Source organism: Mytilus californianus, unplaced genomic scaffold (assembly GCF_021869535.1).
Source record: "Mytilus californianus isolate M0D057914Y unplaced genomic scaffold, xbMytCali1.0.p SCAF_50, whole genome shotgun sequence".
Lineage (NCBI taxonomy): Eukaryota > Metazoa > Mollusca > Bivalvia > Mytilida > Mytilidae > Mytilus > Mytilus californianus.
In genome coordinates this window covers 819,224-843,837 of record NW_026262702.1, presented here as the reverse complement: position 1 = coordinate 843,837, position 24,614 = coordinate 819,224, and the positions used below count along the sequence as shown (strand labels likewise).

General features: G+C 32.0%; 1 protein-coding gene across 1 annotated transcript in view; it reads left to right on the top strand.

The window, feature by feature from the left end:
* The first annotated feature begins 4,848 nt into the window (after positions 1-4,848).
* The window catches only part of LOC127703792 (dolichyl-diphosphooligosaccharide--protein glycosyltransferase subunit STT3B-like), a 29,391-nt gene continuing 9,625 nt past the window's right edge, over positions 4,849-24,614 (top strand). Inside the window, exons 1-13 of the mRNA XM_052207873.1 lie at positions 4,849-5,023; positions 12,133-12,241; positions 13,179-13,288; positions 14,646-14,734; positions 15,442-15,530; positions 16,576-16,641; positions 17,986-18,085; positions 18,747-18,845; positions 19,092-19,238; positions 19,931-20,134; positions 22,023-22,237; positions 23,223-23,410; positions 24,106-24,281. Coding sequence (XP_052063833.1) covers positions 4,854-5,023; positions 12,133-12,241; positions 13,179-13,288; positions 14,646-14,734; positions 15,442-15,530; positions 16,576-16,641; positions 17,986-18,085; positions 18,747-18,845; positions 19,092-19,238; positions 19,931-20,134; positions 22,023-22,237; positions 23,223-23,410; positions 24,106-24,281 — 1,762 coding nt within the window. The 5' untranslated portion in view covers positions 4,849-4,853. The remainder of the gene's footprint in view (positions 5,024-12,132; positions 12,242-13,178; positions 13,289-14,645; positions 14,735-15,441; positions 15,531-16,575; positions 16,642-17,985; positions 18,086-18,746; positions 18,846-19,091; positions 19,239-19,930; positions 20,135-22,022; positions 22,238-23,222; positions 23,411-24,105; positions 24,282-24,614) is intronic.

The window sequence follows — 24,614 nt, the reverse complement described above, 5'->3', positions numbered from 1 at the left end:
TCAAAGTATGATGTGTAGAGATAAAATTTGTTATTACACAAAGATTTGTTTTGTAGTAACAATATCAGTTTTTTTCTTTGTACGTTTTACTTTATTTAACCACCGGATTTCAACTGCATGAAGAAGTAGAAGAATTCCGGTTAAGATTCCAAATACGATAGTAAGATCTATGTAAATATCTTCCTTACAGCTTCCAGAAACATTGGACAGATTGTTGTCGACAACGTTGATAACAATTGAAGCTGTATCGTTGTTGTCTGGAAAGCCTTCTAGGTATGCAGTAAGTTGGAACTTGTACACAGACTTTACCAAACGTTTCCTTTGTTGTAATTGGAAAATACCCGGTCTTATGTATGATAAGAAAAATTCAGATTGTGTCATATTAAATCTAATGTCACTAGAATCTGCATCTGTGTACAGGATCCTTATACTGGGAATGACTACTGATCCGACTGCTTTGATGCTTAATGTAGACGCCATGTATGTTGATTTTTCGAATGACAATCTCCCTTCAATAATATTTCGGACAATTATACTCATGTCATATTTGTATTTGCACACAAGGCTATATGTATATAGTGTATGATTTTCATAATCAATTGATTCTATCAGTCGAATAAGTCCAAAATTATTTTCAATGGTCGTAGATACAGGTGCACCAGGACTAACGTAAAATGAATAGTTATCTATATTGCTGATGTTATACAAAACGTAGCCTACTTTTGTATTTTCATCCATCGTGAAAAAGGAATTCTTTCCACCAGCATCTGAGCAACTATTTAAATATTTTGTTGTTTCTGCTATGCTTTCACTATATCCAAAACAATACAAAATTACGAGGCTTATTAAAAAATCCATACTTTAATGTCCACATGAGTATAGCTTTATAATTATCCAAATTTATTTATTATTTACGTACACGATGTTATATTGTCGTTGATGACCCCGATTATTAGATAGACAATTAAGGTCATTAATTTTGTACCCGTGTTACTGATAAAGTTGTATATATTTATGTATTATATATCTAATATAATTTTACATGTGATTTTAACAAGTTATGTAATCTTGATGAAGTGACAAAAAATTATGTTATAATATGACTCCAAAAAGTTTTTTTTCGGTATAAATCTTAAACCTTTATGGATTTATTTGGTGGCATAGATGGTCTAACTAGATTTTATTATCAAAAGCTGTCCTGATTAAATAACCATTTGATTTACCTAATTGTTATTTACTCTCTCTCTATATATATATATATACGCGAAATGTACTTCAACAAGCACTCACCATGACATAAAATCTCAAAATCATCAGAACAGCCTGTGGAAATATTCATATTCAAAAAGTCCCGTTAACCAATGCAGAAGGCAACATGGATTTAGTCACATCCGCTAAAGAGTCTAGGCGTCTTGTATCCACAGGTCCTCTAACACCACTGGGATAATTTCAGGTGAAACTTGTCCGAATTTGCTTTACCTTAATTGTGGTCCCATTTGGTTTTATCAGCTCTTCAACATTCAAATAAATTTTGGATTTTAAATTATTTTGGCCTCGAACATTACTGAAGAGACATAAATTGTCGAAATGCCCACTGGTCAGAAGAAATGGTACCGTTAAAGTTATTATCTAATCTTCCTCACAAAATATTATTAAGCACCTCCTATTTATAATTTTTTTATTCGAATTATTCTTGGCGTTTTCCCAAATCTATACTATTAGAAGTAAACATTATAGGTATGAATTCGTGTTAAGTTGCCTCGCAGTTTTTACTTATTCATTAAAGCTTTGATGTGCTGCTTGACTATTTGATGATTTCGGTTTCAGCCAATTTCAAGACTTCTCGGTATAAGACCTGAAAGAATGTTCTTTAATACAGAAGTGGTTATTTAAAAATCATCAATGTTATGTGTCCACTTTCAAACGGTCAGTCTTTTTCAAAAATAATTATGAAAATATTTACCTGAAATCTAACAAATATCTGTATGTCAACTTCTTTTCCTCCTCTTGGAAATCTTTTATAATGCTCATTTTTAATTATTTGAGGCTAAAGGGAGGTTACTCAATAAACAACTGACAATCGTAAAGATAAAACTCAACTAAATTTCACTAAAATACTAACCGTTTTAAAGATAAAAAAAAATAGTCAACTTGGGAGGAAGCATTTATTCTTATAGGGACCATGTTAGGTGGAAAAGAAGTGCGTCTCAGATATAATGCACTTATTCACGACAATATAGCTAGACTTGGCTTTTTATATTGTTCTGGTGCGTCCTGGAATTATATATCTGTTTCTTTTTTAAAAGGACATATCAAGTTTTCGAAACCTAACAACTATCATTTGCATTTCAACTTTCGCCTGTATATTCATGCTTTTTCAATCATCTGTTTAAAGGTGGTCTACAGTTCATTTATTGAATATGGACACAAAATGATATAACAGAATGGAATACAGCTGATGTCAGTATATGATATATTAAAGTTTAATTCAATGTATTGTTTCGCCATTTGTTTGTTTGATATTTGTTCTTACACATTTTGATCTCTAAGTTAATCGAACAGCTTAATTTTGAGATATTTCAAATATGGGTTATTTTTTATATTTCTTTCAATATAAGTGATTTGATTCAGTTATATCAAACATCACACCCAGAAAAGGTAAAACGACAAGCAGACAATAATTTCAGGCTTATGGTCTATTCAAATTGGTGGGACTCGCTTTATACCGCGTAGATATTAACTAATTCAGTCAAATTAATACCCTTTTCCTGTAGTCTGTTAATTTCAAATGACGATTTGACGATTTTAAATAACACCGTGAAAAACGCCACATGCGGGGTGTTGTCTATGCTTGACACGGAAAGCGTTTTCGAAGAAAAAACGATCAAGGTAAGATAAAGAATAAAACTTTCTCTTTTGACAATTTTTAACCCCAATAATGTGTTACACAGAAGGTACCAACACATAATCAATTTCGAGCGATTGAAAACAGACTTCTGAAGAGCAATGTTTTCTCAAAAACCACTCCTCAGTTTGCCGTGTCGCAGATTGTGAGACTCCGAATGTAAGTTTTAGGATAAAAACTACCTTTCGGCGACCTATTAATTCCGCATCTTTTGTATAGAAAGGAATAAATGTCATATAATTAGACCTCATGCCAGCTTCCAAGTCAAAACTTCTTGGTTTTAAGGTAAATTGTTCATGTACAACGGGGTGGCAGATTAAGCATCTCAAGCAGAAGTGGTGAGGCATCCATTAAAACATGTGAGCTTTTGTCATAACCAAACGTCTGTCGTCGTCGTCGTAGTCCGTGAATGAAAGAAACGCCAAATTAATATCCCATTAATGTCTTCTTGTATCAACTCATTTACGAAATGAGCCACATGTTACAACTGTTACATTTCCCTTATCTGCTGATTATGTAATTTTGTAGTTGACAATACTAAACTTTAGAGAATAATGATATGATTTGCTTTGGTCGGGTTGTTGTCTCTTTGACATATTCTCTGTTTCCATTCTCAATTCTATGTGGCATTTAGGTGTGATTTTTTTTTTTTATTTGTTATTTTGATTTTATCCATGCATTATTTTATTTTTTTTTTTCATTTTGTTATTTTCTATACTTTGAATAAATGCCAGGATAAGTTTTAACAAATTAAAATTTTAAAACAATCATTTTGTATCAGTTTCATTCCCGAAAGCTTTGTTAGGAGAATTTTGGATTCGTCCTTGATATGGTACGGGCGCAACGACCATGCTCCTCGAGCTGTAGCCATATGACCTAGTATTTCCCCAAATTTCATTTCACGTTTTCTTATTCCTCTGCCTGAATGGAAATTCAAATTCGTTGACCCTGTATCAGAAATAAAATACCGGAGACGGAAACCAACTTTTACAACACACAACCAAGCCTATGCAAGATTTGTTATATGAATTCATTTCTATATAAAATATACGGAAATAGGTCGCCAAAAAGTATTTATATCTGTGATGCAATTAATAATTTTACCCGCTAGCCTCTACATATACTTTCATTTACATAATTTGTTACATATATAGTTTAAACAAGGATTTTTATAGTAAGATGGGTTTCGATAAGTTAGATTAGATAAGTATGACAAATTTATACAAATCCTTGTTTAAAAGGCATTTTTGAAAATCTTATCATGAAAATCCGTGTTGTTTGGTGTAGTTTTTTGATGGAAAAAACGTGCCTCTGTCGAAGTTAAATTTATGAAAAATATAGAGAGAACTTTCCGGCCAAATTATAATGGCTTGATATATCTGCGGACCTTGTAGTTTTTCTGCTTTTTTTTAGTTCAGTAATATATGACTATCAATTTATAAAAGTAATTTAAAATGGCTTGTTATTTTGAAACATAGTATAGCGAACATACTTATTAATGTGTACTGTTAAATATATATTTATGATTTGATTTGGGTATCAGTATTCGTTCATTGACGGTTCTGTCGTATGCTACACTTGAAAATATGGTTAGATGTCGCGGATGTTGGAGGGAGAACCAGCACTGTATATACAGATAAGACAAGATAAGGTAATCCTTATTTCAGACTCAAAGAGAGAGTCTGTTCTACATATGAAAATATTGTTCCTCTAAAAAGGGGTTTCGATACGTTAGATTAGATTAGGCCTAGTATGGCAATTTTTTTTTTTTATAAATGTTTTATTGTCATTTGAAAAAAAATCTCGATTGTTATGTTGTCTGTTGTGGTCTAGGCATTACCGAAGAAAATCGTGTTATCGACTCTTGCGCAGCACACTGTGTAAATGGCACATGCCATAGTGTGATTGGCTGACCAAAATAACGTGGCGGAAGCTAGCATAAATCAACATGGCGGACGCCGGTGTGAAAGCAGACATCCGATCATCAATGTGGAATCCCGGCGGTTTACAAAGCTTATTGACATTTGTTATTTTGACTTTAGCTTGGATTGTGGGTTTTAGCTCACGTTTATTTGCTGTCATTCGTTTCGAAAGTATAATTCATGAGTTTGATCCGTGGTAAGTGACTGTTTTGCGGTTTCCTGCATGTGCCAACAACATAATTACCACACACATATGCTAATTATTTATTGACGTTTGCTCGTTTGATTTTGAATCAAGAAATGTCTATATAACAAAGATGCATGTAGAATTATTACAATCTTTCTGTGATTGACTGAAATGAACATGATGAAAAACGTGTACCAAGGAAAAATCTGATAAAAATCAAATCTCTCACTTTGCACACTCATGGCTGTTACTGTTAGGCAGGGATCACCTTGGCCTCTACATACAATGGATGCCCATCTACATAAACTATATCCAGTGAATTGGGATGCCCTATCTTTCGTCCAATCTGATAAAAAAAAATACCCGATAGAAAATGCATACCAGGAGGCTGGGATAGTTTGCTATTCTGTGCTGTAGGCTGAATGGTACAACTGGCAAAATGTTCAGTGGCATTTGAATAGTTCTATATATATTGTGATTCTTAATCCCTTCACCTTAATGTCAGGAAGTGACATTGGGTTACACATTGTATTTATCTTTAACTTTGTTCAAAGCATTTTCAGAGATAGTGTTCTGACATCACAGGTCTAGCTACACTATCACTTTTTCTAACTTGTCCATTAAAACAAATGCAAGTTGAAAGAAAATCAATTTGTCCAGCCTCTTACAAAACTTGAGTCCTTAACACTTTGGGATATTTTCGTAACCTGATGGGGAGTGATTTGTTGTTATTTAAATTTGTCTGTAACTGAATTAAAAATACTACATTAAAAATTGTTTTATTTTCAATGGTTATTTGCCATTCCAATGTTTGTTCTCTGACTTAATGTCACCATCACGTGTGGAGTTTATGGTGGACTCATTCATTATCATTACCTATATCAATCAGGTTCTCTTATGGACATATCCATTCTGTAGTCGTATGGGTTGAACACAGGATGCTTTGGTTTTCCTGTAGAACACCACCTTATAAACATTAAGTCCACATTAAAATCTATAAACGTATTTACACTTTTGGTATTTAGCTATATTTTGCCTCCGAATGACCTTAGATCTACTCCAAATCACCTTTTGACATCAGGCAACAATCACTTTTTAATTGTGACGTCAAATGTTTTGAATTATGATGTCAATGTTTACGGGAACCTGTGTGATTTTATGTAATGGCGGACAAATTTGCATACAAGTGTAAATACGTCTATTATGAATGGACCTTCAATAGCATTGACAAAGTCTGCAATATGTATGGTTGTAGAAAACTTTCAGTGAGTCTGATTTTATACCGTAATCAGCCTTATATAGTTCGCACTGGTACATCATGTGTACATTGTCCGCACCCCCCTTCTTGCTACAAAATTTCAGGTAAAAAAAACTTTTTGTAACTGTTAGAAAACATCTAATGAAACTCCAGTAATTTCAAATCATGTGTGATCGTTTGCGGTATTTTCATGGAAAAATCTGTTCATCATGTTCATCAAATATAAGTTGAAAATGCTTGTAAATGATTCTAGAGCACTTCACGAGTGTTAAAATAAGTCAAAATCACAAAAAAATACAATATAGAAACTTGTGTATGTTTAAACTGGAAGTTTGAATAGCACATGTAAATGAAAATAAACATGGTGAGAGTGTACTGAAAGTCCGTACTTAACAGATATCACTTGAATATCACTTTGAAAATAAAGTTCCATCCTTGAGTAAAATAATGTTTAACATATCTATCACATTAATGTTTGAAGGATCTTAAGCTAAAACAAAACACATGCCTCAGTATGAAACACCAAATCGGAATGAATAAGCGATTACGTTTTGTACTTTATACATCGTTATTCATAAGCTGGTTCCCGGTTGTCTTCTGCACTTTTTTTCGTTCCGCTAAATTCAAGCAGATTCCAGTAAATTTTAGGCAATGCAATGAAAAGAAAGGAGAAATTTGTATTGAAGAATTTAATTTTGAAATTTATCAGTTTATATTTGATATTGAATAATAATTACATATTAATATGGATTAGGTAATATTATTCGTTTTAGAAATGAGAAGAGCGCCCTCTAGAATTTCAATAACAAACATGGCGGAACGTCAACAAACCCTGTGAAATCGAAATTTTTCTCTTATTTCTTGCTTATTGGACTATAGTCTGCATCCCTGTCTGGCAGGTTCAATTTTGGAGAATAAAACCGCGGACTATACAAGCCTGAATTCGGTACTCTTTTTTGCAACGATGAACCAGGTCCATTTTTTACTTTGATTCCCTCTCAAAGTTAAGCAATCAATATGTGTGTACAAACGCCTTATAAATTCCAACTGATTAAAACAGATTACAGATTGTGATTCTGGCAACCTGAATATCTCCGGATTTATCTCTTTTGATATGAAAGCTTCAGTCAGCAAGCATGTTCAATCAATGAATTAAGATTTCGTATGATCAAGTCTGAAAATTTAAGCAAGAAAAAAGAAAAATCATATTTTGATTAATTGTCTGATTGGTAGCTAATATAATTAATGGTATCTTTATTAGTTTAAACATAATTTATAATTTTATGCAAATTATTGCATAAAGGATTAAACACAAGTTGGTCCAACTTGCTTCTATGCTAGCTAATGTGTCAATTTTTTTCCCCTCAAGATTTAAGAAATAATCAATTTTCCAAAAAAAAAATTGGGGGTCACAATTCTTTGTATATAGTCTAAAAAAACAGATTTACTAAGTATTGCGCAACAGCACTGTGTATTGCACAACAGCAAGAAATCTTCAATTGAATAAAAATTCAAATCATATAACCAATTTCAAGTTCTTTGACTACATTTATTCTGTGTCAGAAACCTATAATGTGTCAAATATTTAATTACAATCCAAATTCAGACCTGTATCAAGCTTGAATAATGTGTCCATTTTTGCCCCAACTGTTCAGGGCAGGGTTTGACACTAACTAAATGTATGTACTAGCCTACAGGGCTAGTGAAATTATTATTCTACTAGTCCTCTTGTCAATTCACTAGCCCTCCAAGTGCCGAAGCTCCTATCTAAGAGGGTCTGGGGGCATGCCCCCCAAAAAATTTTTGATACAAATGGAGCTAAATCCTGTGTTCTGGAGCATTTCCAGAGGGTTTTGAACATGTTTTGTTTCATGAAATTTCACTGGTTTGCTAATAAAAAATACCCCCCCCCCCAAAAAAAAAATTCATATTTTAATCATCTATATTAAGATTGTGTTTGACTTATTTTGAAGACCCCTTTAGATCATTACTTCATCATCATCCTCATTTTACTTATCATTATTACTAGTGTCTTTAATGAAGATGGATAAGTTAGGGATTTAAAAAAACACCCATAAAAGAGGAAAGGTTTGCCCTTGCTGTTTTTTGTCATAATTATTCATGGACTCCTTCTTTTCTCTTGTTGTTTCAGTTTTTTTTTTTACCAGAGACCAAGGAATTGTATAGTATACAAATCCTTGCAGAGACCTATAATTTTGTTTTTATGACGATAATTCAGTGATATTGTTTGCCTCAAATTACATTCAAAATACAGCTTTTTCCCCTAGAGAAAATTCCCAATTACTAAAAAAAATGGCTTAATTTTAATTCCTCCCAATAAGTTGTACATTTTTCCCAAACAGTGATGGTATCGGTAGTAATGTATGTAAATTTCGTATTCATGTTATTATTTTGATATTATGAAAGCACTTTTGAGATCCAGGTTTCTGATTAGAATCATCTCAGGGTTTGTAACACACGTGGTTTTCAATGTATTAAGTACCATCATTGTTTCCGTTTCTTTCCCCTCCCCAAAAAGTACCTTTCATGTACAACATGTCTGACAATCAAAATATACGTGAATAAACTGTACCATAAAGACAGCAAAGGTCAGCAAAAAATCTGGGATTTGTTGACAATTAAAATTTTGTGAAATTCCTAGTTTTAAACAAAATTTTGACTAGCCCGTCGGACTACTGTGATGAAAACTTTACTAGCCCTCCCTAATTTTTACTAGCCTCGGGCTAGCGGACTAGCGTTAGTGTCGAACCCTGCAGGGTTGGACCTCTGCGGTTGTATCCAGCAGCGCTTGGCGAAGCACTTTATTGATGAAGTTGAAGTCCAATCAACTTGAAACTTAGTACACATGTTCCCTATGATATGATCTTTCTAATTTTAATGCCAAATTAAGAGTTTTTACCACAATTTCAGGGTCCACTGAACATAGAAAATGATAGTGTGAGTGGGGCATCTGTGTACTTTGGACACATTCTTGTTCGATTTATTTTCTATTCTAAAGGAACAAGTGCTGAAATCAGTGGCATTGACTTACAAATGAATTATTTCGTGTACTTTTGCTTTTGAAACAATTGTTCATTGAAGAGATGTAATGTTTTGTCGTTTGCGGACATACAATTCACAATGTTGGATCTATCACTGTCTATTGTTTACCTTAGTGAAATAAAAAAAAAAACATTTCTGTTGGCTGACTTTCCCCAATTTTTAGGAAATTAAAGCAAAGATTGTTTCAGTTTTTCCTTGAACTGACTGTAATAAAAAAAAAACACATTTGAAATGTTTTCCTGTATATTGAATTAACATTTTATGTCAGTATTATCTCCCCATCCCTGCAAAAATCAAACAATCACATTGATTTATAGTGTTTAAACTCAAAACCAACAGCATGATCTTTTAACCATTTCACCTTGTATGTACATAAATGGTCCGTGGCAGACCAGGAAGCATAATTGTTATATATGTGTTTTGAACCTCAGGCTACAAATGTAGAGGTTTTATACAATGCACTTGTCAATTACCTTATCAATTCTGTTTTATTCATTTAATCCTGTTTTTAGGTTATAAATGTATTTTTTCAATTGATTTATTAAAACATTATATGATTGGTGTTGCAATACATCATGTACAAATGTACATTGTAACCATTTTCAAAGGTTTTACAAAGTTAACAGGATCCTTACAACTTACCTAGACAATCCCTGGACTCATTTTAAAATATTAAATCAGAGATTTCAGGAATTTTCAAAGTAAAAAATGTGTGTGTTTGTCAGGTTTTTTTTTTAGGGGATCAATTTAGAATATATATTGCATTCTTATGTGTTGAATACTAGCTTGTAGCCAGTATATCTCTGACAGGGATATTTGGGACATGTCACTCTGAATCTTAATCTCAACTTAAATACTCCTGAATGCTTTTTTGCTTTCAGATGGGGAGGGGGGTGGGGTGACTTTGTCCAACCCCATGGCTATGAGTATGGAATCAATAAATCAAAATCTGAATAATTTTAGTACTTTGAATGATTAAATTGGATGTGTATAACTCCATTGAACTCATATAAACGGGCATTATAAATTAACAATAGAAAATTAAAATAAGAAGTTTTGGTATAATTGCCAATTAGACAACTCTCCACCAGAGACCAAATGACTCAGAAGTTAGCAACTATTTGTCACCGTACGACCATACAGCCTTCAACAATGAGCAAAACCCGTAGCCGTAGCAAGGTATAAAAGTCTCCATATGCTTATTTTTCTGAATATTTTGCCTGATGACTTAATAGAGTTGTTGCATAATTTTAAATGTCTGTGATAGATGAGGGTGTTGCCTGTTGGGAGACACTATTTATATTACAACACTCAACAAAAATATTTTTTTTTTTTTTAATTATATGTAAATCTTTATAGTATCATCTGGAAAATGAAACCATCCACCATTTATTTTTATACGCCCGTTTCCGTGACGTATTATGGTATACCGTTGTCCGTCCGTCATCAACATGTCAAACAGTAAGGCCAAAAAAAAATGTATGTCTGTTTAAGGTTACATACTTTAAAAAAAATAGAGTAGGTAGGTCAGTATTTCTATTTTATTTTATCTTTTCATTTTATTTTTGTGACATGATTTTGAGTCATGCGGTTTCGTCTTGTCGTGGTCCAGGTTGATCATGGGCCGAGTTTACCTGCATTTTTAATGATTGGAATATTTCCCTTGGTTATTGGTTGGAAAAAAATGGCGGCAAAGTGTTTATTTCATCACACAAGTCGCGAATTTCCTTAAAACAACTATCATATTCACGATTGTGAACATTGGGATGTATCAGGCAATTGATTTATATTATTGGCAACACTAACTTCACTTTTGACACAAGTTTAGTTTATTTTTCACTTTACGACGGAAATAAAATGACTTAGGGTCGGTTGGGTAACCGTAAACAGACATATATTTTTTTTTGGCCTAAGATATAACGTTTTCACCAAATTTAATGAAACTTTGGTGAATTGTTTATATATATTGACATAAGCTCCCTTTCGATTTTTATAAATACTAGATTTTACATTTCTGAGTTGTGGGATTTTATTCATAAAAAATGCGGAATTTTTCCACTTTTCCGACAATAACTCAAAAATGCCTTGAACAATTTTCATGAAACTTGTGTGAATTGTTTATTTATATTGATATAAGTTCCCTTTCGATTTTTTTAAATTTCTGATTTTACGTCAAACTTTTGAAATATCCGTAATTTATTCATAAAAAAGGGGGAATTTTCCAGTATTCCTGACAATAACTCAAAAACACTTTTAGTTGTTATCATGAAACTTTGGTGACTCTTTTTATATCTATTGAAATAAGCTCCCTTTTGGTTTTTTTTTGTAAATTTCTGATATGACATTGCAGAGTTATAGAACTTTATTAGTTGAAAAATTGTCGAAAACTGTCCAGTTTGCAATGGACGTATTATGCGCTCATGGCACAGCTTTTATTTATTATTCGTATATAATATTTTCAGTTGAACTTTTGATTGTGTAACATGGTCTGTTCATATGTCCCAGTTTACACATCAATAAACTAAAAAAAAAAATGTTTTCTAACCCTTTCAATTCTCAACCAAACTTTAACTTTTTTCCTTCAATTTTTACTTTCTTGGAACTCCAGGATTTCAATTCATGTGTTTCACTCGTTAATACATCACAGTGAAATCGACATAGTGTTTACATGGTCTATTACAGAGTAAACCAAGGAAACATATTCTAATGGACCAAATACATTCACGCTTTGTAGATATGCAAATGATATAAGAATTACTGATAACTGTTGCTAATTATTTTCTTGTGTATTTTGTAGGTTTAACTACAGGTCAACACATTATATGGTAGAAAATGGATTTTATAATTTTCTAAATTGGTTTGATGACAGAGCATGGTATCCTCTAGGGAGGATTGTAGGGGGTACTGTGAGTATAAATATTAATAATTAACTAACTAATCATTTACTAATGTGCTATGTATATGCATCTGCATAAAGGTGAAACAGGAATTTAGATGTTCAACAAAGTCTAAATTTTTTATTGTCTTTTATGCAGATTTTGGAACACATAATGATTTCACTTTGTCAATTAATTTATTTTTTGAAAATTAACAGAATAACAAAATGCAACAATATCAGAATATAGAGGTTTGAATAAATTTGATTTAAGAAGCACTGGATTCCTTATTATTCATGGAATACCATTTTTTGTGGATTTTGTGTGTACAATTGAACCACAAATTAAATGTTCAACAAATTTAAAATTTTCCATAAGCTTGTATGCAGACTTGGTAAAATCACGAAAAATCCACAAAAATCGGTATCCATGAAAATAAATAAAACCACAGTACTTGATAATTTGAGTTGTGTTGAAGAAACTGATGCCTTATTTTCTTTTTTGTTTCATTTTACCTAGAATCATTTATTGTAAAAAAAAACGTACTCCTTAATATGATTTTCATGATTCGCACAACACAGGTTTCTGGAATAACCTTCAATCGGTGTGCTTGAGATGTTGTTTGGAAAGCTAAAATTTGAGATAATGAAAGTCAATGTAATAAGTAGCAACCTTAATCTTATAACATTTACATACTTTGACATAATTTATGAACAAATTGAACCAAAAAATGTGTTATTTAAATCCTGACAATATTATTGAATAGGATATGTTTACTTATCGTCTAGTGTACTGTGAATTTTATTGAATGTATCTATATATTGTAAGTGTACTGTGAATTGAATGATTCTATTTATTATAGGTGTACTGTGAATTGAATGTAACTATTTCTTATAGTTGTACTGTGAATTGAATGTATCTGTTTATTGTAAGTGTACTGTGAATTGAATGTATCTATTTATTATAGGTTTACCCTGGATTGATGGTGACATCAGGTACTATACACTGGATCTTAAGTCACCTCAATATACCAGTTCACATTAGAGATATATGTGTATTTTTAGCACCAATATTCAGGTTAGTTGATGCTATTAACAGGAATAGATACATGTTTTTGTTGGGTTCATTTAACTCTTGTACACAGTCACTAGAGGCCAAAACCAAATGTATATTAATTAGAAAAAACCTGAATAGGAGACTGAACAGACATATAAAATGATTGAGAATAGTAAGATTACAGTACTTTGTCAATCACTTTATCAGCTGTGACATGTTCATTAACCTGTTAAAGTCAGGAACCTTGTCAGTGGTTGTCTGTTGCTAAATTTTAGCATTTTGCATCCTTTAGGAAATTAGTTGATGACAGATCTTTGGAAGTTTGTGTTTATTGAAATAAGAAGATGTGGTACGATTGCCAATGAGACAACTCTCCATAAGAGACCAAATGGCAAAGAAATTAACAAGTATAGGTCACCGTACGGCCTTCAACAATGAGCAAAACCCATACCACATAGTCAGCTTTAAAAGGCCCTGAATGACAAATGTAAAACAATTCAAACATTGAAACAAGAAAACTAACGGCCTGATTTAGTTTCAAAATAATGAACGAAAAACAGATATGAAATACAGCAACAAACGACAACCACTGAATTACAGGCTCCTGACTATATATAGCAAGGGAAAATTAATTTATTCTTAACTTCTACAGACCTGGGCGATTTAGACCTAAACATATTTAAATGACATTTGTCTATTGTTGGCAACTATATTTTGGCTACATTGTCTTTGAATATTTAAGTCATTGGTTTGCTGTTTCGTGGACATTTGTCTCACATCGCCTTTTGACATGTGTTTACTCTTATTAATTTTTTTTTTAAGTAAATACTTTTTCTGACTAGGTAAATATTAATCCTTTTGATTTTCTGGTCTAAAAAAGGCCCTGGGATGACAAAATGAGAAGCAATTCAAAAGAGAAAACCAACTGCCTGATTTATTAAACTAAAATAATTATGGCAGACAACAACTAATGACAACCACTGGACTACTAGCTCCTGGCTAGATACAAGGCACATAAATAATGTTGAGGGGTTAAACATGTTTGTGAGTTTTAACTTCCCCGTAACCTGGTACAACAACCCAAAATGAAAACAAACTGTAAAAATCAGTTGGAAAGGGCTTGAATCATCAGATCGGTACTGTACGCAAAAACATATACAAAAAAAGACAAAAGTGCAAAGTGTATAATAATGTGATATTTATTTCCCAGGTATTTTTTAAGTTTTATGTGGCGAAAAATTTTATCTTGCATTTGCAACAAGTATATACACGTAAGAAAAAAAATTAAACAAAATAAATATTTATAAAATGACTAATAAAAAAAAATTATTTACAGTATTTTAACAAAAATTGATTTATAAACATTTTTTATTTACAGTGGTTTAACAGCACTGGCAACTTACTTTTTCACCAAAGAAGTCTGGAGTCAAGGAGCAGGGCTGTTTGCTGCATGCTTTATAGCTATAGGTTTGTGTATAACAGTACATTCTTATTTTACGTAGAAATTTAATGACACAGTTTTATTTTACCTCACCTGGCCAATAGATGACCTATTTATATCACATGGCAGTGTTGTGTGTAGACATTTAAAAAATTGCATCTGAAATTGAAGAGCCAATTTGAACAAAACTTTGGTTTAGATCATTCTTTCAGTGTCTTGTTTCAAAAATATGTCAGATAGTGTCGGCAATCCATCATATTACCTGGAAAAAGTAAATAGCAAAGCATTAACCAGTACTCTGATATTCATATGATTAAATGGTATATTTGGCATTATCATATATTACTGTTATTACAGACAAACAAAAGTAAAATATTCTGTTGATATACATTTTTAAAATAGCATTTTGCAAACTAAATACATGGGTGATATTTTCCCGTTTCTGCCTAACTTTGACAGATAATTTGCATGCATTATTACAATATATTCAATAGAGTTCTAAGAGAGTTATCTCCCCCATCACATGTTTATGGTGCATTCTATGGAATTAACATCTCACCTGATAAGCGTTTATATGGGAAATTATACATGAATTTCAACATAATGTTTTTTTTTTCTAATTAAGATTAAAAGAAAAAATTGTTTCTAGGCAACAAGATTCTGCATGATTCTTAAATGGACTGGTACTTTACAACAAAAAGTTTTTAATTGTCTTCTAACTTTTATTTTGTAGTGCCAGGCTATATCAGTCGTTCCGTAGCAGGAAGTTATGACAATGAAGGAATAGCTATATTTGCCTTAATGTTTACATATTATTTATGGGTAGGTAAATCAGTTCGTAACTAACACACACATATATATATATATATTAAATTTAAGATTAAGATCCATTTATAATCGCCAATGGCAGTCAGCAGGGTTTAAGAACATTTGTTGTTCGACTGTTAGTCAAATGCGTTTTGTTAAGATATACTTTTTCACTTTTTTGGTCTTTTGGAAAATGTTGTTTGTGCTGTATTTAGACCCCTCTAACAAGAAATTTGTTTTGCATGCACATGTATAAAAAATGCGGTTTTTATCCAACACAATCATAGGTTTGAACGTTGTTTTCAATTTAGACTTGTGTATATATATATGTTATTGATAAATTGTGTGCACAACATTGATAAATAAAGATCAGTTTCGAATTTGATTTGTTGATATGAAAGTTTTTCTGTACCATAAAACTTTTTACATGTTTACTAACACAGAGCATCTGTTTTAAATGCAAATTAACAAAAATTGAAGATAAGTATGGACCGTAAAAACTGCTTTTCGCTGAATGTAACCAGATTAATCAAGAAAGTACAAAGACAAATTTTAGATATAAAGATCATCACTAAAAATTAGAAGAATTAACAGTGCAGTAACTTACTAATCATAAAACAATCGGATCATAATTTTTTGGCCATTTACTGTGAATTCATTTGTTTTTTGTGAACTCAGGAAAACTTACATTTTTGTGGATATTAAATTTTGCCAAAGTCTGCATACATTTCTATAAAAAAAAAGTTGTAAATTCTTAGGACAATTAAATTCATGGTTCCCATGTAACCACGAAATCCATGAAAATTGGTATCCAACAAATAATAATGAATCAACAGAAAATGTACAAGATATCTTACAAAGAAATACAAAAGACTTTTTATTGATTTTGGTGGAAAACACTTAAGCAATAAAATTATGGACCATAAGAATGTTACAAGATACTTTAGAGAAAAATTAAATCCAAATGTTTCTGCATTGATTTGAATGAAAAATGTATGCAATAAAATTATTTATCATTAATAATCGAGTTAAATAGCAAAAGTATATTATTATGTTTCAGATTAAAGCAGTAAAAACAGGATCTGTGTTCTGGGCAGTTTTAACAGCTTTATCTTATTTTTATATGGTAAGTTTGAGACATTTGTTGCCTGTTAAGCTTGAGTACTTCCATACCAAAATGATATTTTTATGCCCCACCTAGGGGCATAATGTTTTTCGGTCTGTCCGTCCATCTGTCCCTCTTCAGGTTAAAGTTTTTGGTCAAGATAGTTTTTGATGAAGTTGAAGTCCAATCAATTTGAAACTTAGTACACATGTTCCATATGATATGAACTTTCTAATTTTAATGCAAATTAGAGTTTTGACCCCAATTTCACGGTCCACTGAACATAGAAAATAATAGTGCGAGTGGGGCATCCGTGTACTATGGACACATTTTTGTTAGCTCTTATATGAATATGTTATTTCTAGCATTTGTACAAATATGTTTATTCTAGTTATACAAATATTTTTACAGTTTACCTGCTACAGAGTAAATTTTTTGGGGGATACCTGTATTTGGTGCAGTGAAGAGAATTTTTTGTTTGTGGAAATTGGTATTTGTGATTTTGACATATTCTGCAGACAAGCCTCTAAATATTTTGTATTTTGTTCAATTCCTTAATTCTTTGTTCACCTTTATAAGCGAAATTCACGAAACTAAATATCCGACAAATGTTAATGAATCTGTAGTATTTGAGTGAGTACAAAGAATAGGTAATTCAGAGATATCGATTTGTTTGATTTTCCATAGAATCAATAAAAATATAAGAAGAAGAAAATGTGGTATGATCGCCAATGAGACAACCTTCCACCAAACACCAAAGGACATAAAAGTAGGAAGCTATAGGTCACAGTACATCCTTCTAAAAATGAACTAAACCCGTACCACAAATCAATCTATAAAAGGACTCGACATGACAATTGTAAAATAATTTAAGGAGTAAACTAACAGTCTGATTATGTACAACACTAAAAACAAATATAATATACAGCAACAAATGACAACCACTGAATAACAGCCTGAATTTGGACAGGCATATACTGAATATGGAAGGGTTAAATATGTTTGTGGCCATCCAACCCTCCCCTTACCTGGGATGGTGGTGTAACACATGTAACAACACTATAAGAACAAAGTATAAAAATTAGTTCAAAAAGACTTTCATGTAAGACACAAATTACGGATCTGAAAGTACTCACTGTTATTAAACTTTGTTTGTTACCTGTTTTAGGAGTTACATTAGTTCATCATCGGAAAAAGTTACTTCATGATGCCATTTGAACCAGTTTGACAAATTATTGTTTATTTACCACACCTTATTAAAAAAATCATGGTTCACTTAACAAATAGTTAACTTGTTCTGTGTACTGACACAACTTACTGAAATAATTGAGCTGTAAAGCACCAACTATGATATTTTTTTTCCAGGTCTCAGCATGGGGAGGCTATGTGTTCATTATAAATCTCATACCACTTCATGTGTTTGTGTTACTACTCATGGGTAGATATTCTAAAAGAATCTTTATAGGTAAGTCTTACATCATTACTACTCATGGGTTGATATTCTAAAAGAATCTTTATAGTTAAGTCTTACATCTTTACTACTCATGGGTAGATATTCTAAAAGAATCTTTATAGGTAAGTCTTACATCTTTACTACTCATGGGTTGATATTCTAAAAGAATCTTTATAGGTAAGTCTTACATCTTTACTACTCATGGGTAGATATTCTATAAGAATCTTTATAGGTAAGTCTTACATCTTTACTACTCATGGGTAGATATTCTAAAAGAATCTATAGGTAAGTCTTACATCTTTACTACTCATGGGTAGATATTCTAAAAAAATCTTTATAGGTAAGTCTTACATCTTTACTACTCATGGGTAGATATTCTAAAAAAATCTTTATAGGTAAGTCTTACATCTTTGATATAAAACTTCATTGGTTCATGAAGTAAAAAGTTGTACTGTTTGAATCCCCCAAAACTACGAAATAACACTTAATTTCATAATTTTTCCTGACACACACAATTGTTTAATTTACACATTTTGCAGCATACTTTTACTCATAAAAAAGAATTGTTGCTAACAAACTTTGAAATATATTTTGAATATTAAAGTAGATGTGTTATAAATATGAACTGAAGATTTTGAATTTCATGCTACAATGTTTTATTTTTATTTTTCAGCATATACATCATTTTTCATCGTAGGATTAATATGTTCAATGCAGATACCATTTGTAGGATTCCAGCCAATTAAAACAAGTGAACATATGGCATCAGCAGGTAACAAATTGTGTCACATGATCAGAATATCCTTCTGTTTGATAAAGTGCTCCTACAGTGTAAATTACCAAAAAACTTAATATTTTATATATAATTTACATTCAAATCAATTTCAAATTTATAATTTGAAAATAACAAAAGTAACAACATATTTCTAATGATTGAACATTTGATTCATATTGTCAGGTTGCTGTCTCATCAAAATATACTAACACCTCTTTTATTCCTATGTTTTATTCATTGCAGGTGTGTTTGCCTTGCTGATAGCCTATTCCACATTGAAGTATACACAATCATTTTTAAGTAAAGCAGAATTTAAATATTTTTTCTTAGTGGCAGCAGCAAGTGCTGCAGGCTTTATATTCTGTTCTGTAGTAGGATTAACATGGGCAGGTATGTGTAGATTTTGTTAGAATCTTTTTCAGTTTGGTGTTTGAGTGGACATAGTTTATGCATTCTGGGAACATTTATCTAGAGATTTATAAAAATATACTGTGAATTGAGTTTTTTCGTGGGAACTCCTTTTCGTGGATTGAGAAAAAAAAATTTCATTGAACATTTAAATTCATGGTATACCTTTACCTGTGAAATCTACAAAACTTGGTATCCCACGAATAATAATGAAGCCACAGGATATACAAAAGATAAATTCTGATAATAGGTTTGTGAAATCTAAATGATAAGGAGATATGAATAAGGTTTTAATACATGGAATTTAACTGAAAAGGTACCTAAGGGAAAGTGATCACTAATCACCTAATAACCTTGACCGTGTTGGAACAGAGCCTTATCTCGTTTGCTGAAACATGTTTACTTGGATGTTTCTTGAAGAGTTTTAGTTTAAAAATTGATTGAAAAGGATAATATATGATATGTTTATATGTCTGATTTAGGTTAAAGGAGAGGGAGCTCTAGTTTTGAATATGTTTATATGTTTGTTTTGTCAGCACAGTGTATGTCCACACATGTAAATGTAATATTACTTGATTATTTTTTAGAACAAAAATTGTGAAATATAGTTATATAGTCTTAGTTCACGAAATGCATATTTGACAGAACATTGAAAAGTAATATTATTTTTGTAGGTTACATTCATCCATGGAGTGGAAGGTTTTATTCCCTGTGGGACACAGGATATGCTAAAATACATATCCCAATCATTGCCAGTGTGTCAGAACACCAGCCTACAACATGGGTCTCCTTCTTCTTTGATCTTCATATTTTAGTGTGTGCATTCCCTGCTGGTGTGTGGTATTGTGTCAAGGAAGTAAATGATGAGCGAGTGTTTGGTAAGATTTATGTCTCATGATAGCCATAGAAGGGAGACTTGTTTTTTCTGTGGGTGTTAGCAGTGTCAATATTTGTTAAAGTTTTGGATACGGTTACACGAAATTGATTGATGTTTGCTCTATGCTGCCTCAGTAAAAAAAGGCAGTTACACAAGCAAGACATATCTCGGGTATAACAGTTTCATGATTTTGCATTCCCTCAGGAAGGTTATGTGCTGCATTATGTGGAAAAATAGTTCAGTAAAAGATTGCTTGGTACTATTTTTTGTTGAGCCGCTCGACATAGGGATAGTGATCCAACGGCGGCTACGGCGGCGGAATTAGCTAACTTCTTAAAAGCTTTATATTTTAGAAGCTAGAAGACCTGGATGCTTCATACTTTGTATATAGATGCCTTATGTTACGAAGTTTCTGTCTGTCATATGTCCATTGTCCTTGAACTCATTTTCATGGTTCAGTGACTACTTGAAAAGAAAGTCAACATTTTTTGTAATGTTAATTTCTTTCTTATTATGAGTAATAGGATAACTATATTTAGTATGTGCGTACCTTGCAAGGTCCTCATGCCCGTCAGACAATTTTCATTTGACCTCGACCTCATTTCATGGATCAGTGAACAAGGTTAAGTTTTCGTGGTCAAGTCCATATATCAGATACTATAAGCAGTAGGTCTACTATATTTAGTATATGGAATGATTGTAAGGTGTACATGTCCAGCTGGTAGGTGTCATCTGACCTTGACCTCATTTTCATGGTTCAGTGGTCAAAGTTAAGTTTTTGAGTTTGGTCTTTTTTTCTAATACTATATGCAATACGTCAACTATAAATGGTGTATGGAAATATTTATGATGTACATGTCAGTCTCACAGGTTTTATTTGACCTTGACCTCATTTTCAAGGTTCATTTCTCAGTGTTAAGTTTTTGTGTTTTGGTCTGTTTTTCTTCAGTTATAAGCAATAGATCAACTATATTTGATGTATGGAAGGATTGTAAGGTGTATATGTCTGTCTGGCAGGTATCATCTGACCTTGACCTCATTTTCATGGTTCATTGGTCAATGTTAAGTTTTCATGGTTAAGTTTGTTTCTTAAATACTATAAGCAATAGGTCAACTATATTTAATGCCTAAATTGATTGTAAGGTGTACATGTCTGTCTGGCATGGTTCATCTGACCTTGATCTCATTTTTATGGTTCATTGGTCAATGTTTAGTTTTCTTGTTTAAGACTGTTTCTTAGAAACAATAAGCAATAGGTCAACTATGTTTGGTTTATTGAATGATTGTAAGGTGTACATGTATTTCTCGTTTGGTTTATCTGACCTTGACCTCATTTTCTTGGATCATGTTAAGTTTATGTGTTACTTGTAGTAAAGCTTTGTATTTAAGACTATCAACATAAAATCAATGGTTAGTAAAGAAGGCGCGACATTTCAGCGTGTGCACTCTTGTCTATATGTGCATGATGTATACCTTCTGTGGTATGAAAAACAATTAAAGCCATGTTGGTAAACATTTGTAGGAACAATAATTTTGTTAACCATTTCCTTAAAATAAGGTCAATATTTCTGTCATGAATGGCTGTTGCAATTCCTTGTTACTTCAGATGTATTGTCTTAGTTACCATGCTATGTACATATTCAAGTAATAACAGTATTACTGAGGTCAAAGAGTTGCCACTGTCATTTTCATTTAATAATCAGGTATGCAATATATATTTGGAAGTTATATTTCCAAATTGATAGGACAGGTGATGCTGACAATGACCCTGAACTATTCATTATATCTTTTTTTGATAATGTATGCCAAATTTGTCAAATATTTTGCTGTACATGTAGGTATGACAAAGTTAACTTTGACACTAACTCACTTTTTTGTATTTTTTACAGTGATATTGTATGCAATCTTTGCCAGTTATTTCGCTGGAGTGATGGTGCGTTTGATGTTGACACTGACTCCAGTTGTGTGTGTCCTAGCTGCCATTGCATTCTCTAAAACATTTGAGATTTACTTAAAGGATGATTCACCAAAGTCCAGTTCTAAAGAGGATGAGGAAGAAAAGAAACAAGACAATAAAAACGATAGACTTTACGACAAACCTCAAGTACTAGTCACTCCATAGTTGTCAGAATTGATATTTCTTTATTTCTTACAAACCAAGGAATATTGCATGCACTTGTTACGTTCATTTCTAATGTAAGAAGAGAAAAAATATAGCTACATATAGTAATCAACTTTGTCCTGATACTTTAGTTTTAATTTTTGCAGTTGTGTGGTTTCCCATACCAAAACATGGGTATAAGTCTATTTTTGCTCATGTAATTTTGTTAATCTACAGCTCCTTGAAAATGTCTTGACAGAAGTCCACCAACCTTGCATAGATTTTTCTACAGGACAAGAAGATGTGTACCTGCACATTTTTAATTTGTGATTTTTGGGGTTTCCCTTACCAAAACATGGAACTTCCCCACTTCTGTTTATTTTATTTGGAGATGGTAGGGGACACATGTCCTTGGAATACTTAATAAGTTCTTAGTCCATTCTATACTTTAATATCAATAATCATTGGTTTGCATAAAAATAAATCATACATGATTTTATTATTAAAGGAATTGTGAAATCTATGATGTAATTTTATTCAGGCATGAAACTTCTTGTTAATCAAGACCTCAGTACTTTAATATACTTAGAAATCCATTGATATGATGTGTGATAAATTGTAAACCAGGAATTAAAAAAAACAGGAAACAATTATTTTTTTTCGGCAAACCACACAAACTGGTATCCAGAATTTCATGTAAGGGCTGTTCCAAAAATACATACATGGTACCCAGGGAAGGCACTTTCATAATGGGGTAAGCACGTATAGAGGCAAATTGAGAATTTCAATTACATTTCCACTATACTTGACACTTACGAATAGTAGCAATTTCAAAGTGCCTTCCCTGGGTCCCATGTATGTTTTTATGCAACAGCCCTAACCAGAAATATCAACTCTTCCCCATAAGATTCTCTAGCGATTTGTATGTTTGAAGTTAATTTACTTCCTGTTGTTAAGTGCTTATTTAAAACAAGCATCTTTGTTATAGGTTGCCAAACCGAAGAAAGTAAAAGAAGACCGTCCAAAAGATCAGGATAGTGTGGGAATGAACATTAAAACAATCATTGTTATAGCCCTACTGATGATGTTAATGTTGTTTGCTGTCCACTGTACATGGGTCACAAGTAGTGCTTATTCTAGTCCCAGTATAGTACTGGCTTCCTACAATCATGATGGGTAAATAGTCTATTTATAACTGTTCATTTCTAGATATAGTTAGGTTTAACGGATACAAGAGCAATATGTGTCATTCAGGAGTATCTTGGTACCTTCTTATTGGTATAATTTGCTATTTTGTTTGCAGAAAAGATTTAGGTACCAATATCCCAGTGATTTTTGGTTTGATAGCAAAGTTTTGATGACTTTCAAACTGAAGCACTCCCATTGACATCATACAAATTTTTTGACACTGGCACATGTACTGAATTTTAGATAAAAGTAGTTTGAAAAATTGGGTGTTGTTGAAATCAAAACAGTTAACTTTGATTTAGATTTGCTTGAATTTCATTGGCAATTTTTATTTCACTAGCTAATTAGTGTTTTTACAATTTCTATTTAAATCAAAATACCCCTTTGACAAAATTAATTCAATGAAAATATATAGGAAAATATAAATATATATAAATGGAGCATTTCAGCTGAAATTCTTCAGCATTGAGACAAGTATAATATTTCTTTTATCTTAATCATGTTTAACTTTATACTATTGCTTCTTATGTCATGTATGTAGTATTTTGCATGGGTTGTGCCCACTCATACAAAAAGAGAAGTTTCACATAAAAAATTGAAATTTGTTTGTTTTATTACATTTGTATTAATTTTTCATTCTATTCAAATTGACTTTTAAAATACAATTGTTCTCATATTTACAGAAGCAGAACAATATTGGATGATTTTAGAGAGGCTTATTTCTGGTTACGTCAGAATACTGGTGATAAAGCTAGAGTAATGTCATGGTGGGATTATGGGTACCAGATAGCGGGTATGGGGAACAGGACAACACTGGTGGATAATAACACTTGGAACAATAGCCATATAGCTCTGGTAGGTAACTCACTATCCTGTCCTTTGTTGAGACTTACAGAATATAATCTGTATTGTACAATGTACATAAGGTCATGTGGAAGATAAAACAATTATTCTCTAGTCTGAAAAAGACTGTATTCTCAAGTTAAGAATGATAGGACAAAAGATATTAAGAATTTGTTACTGGTAAGAGTAAAAGACTGTGAAATTGTAAGTAGCAAATGTATGGATTTTCAGTTTCTACTTAATTTGATTTGGCAATGAACTTAATCATACCAAATAATTGTCTGAGATTTTCCACTCTTGTCACCCTATTATCCTTTTTGTTACTTGTTTGATATAAATATGGATTTTA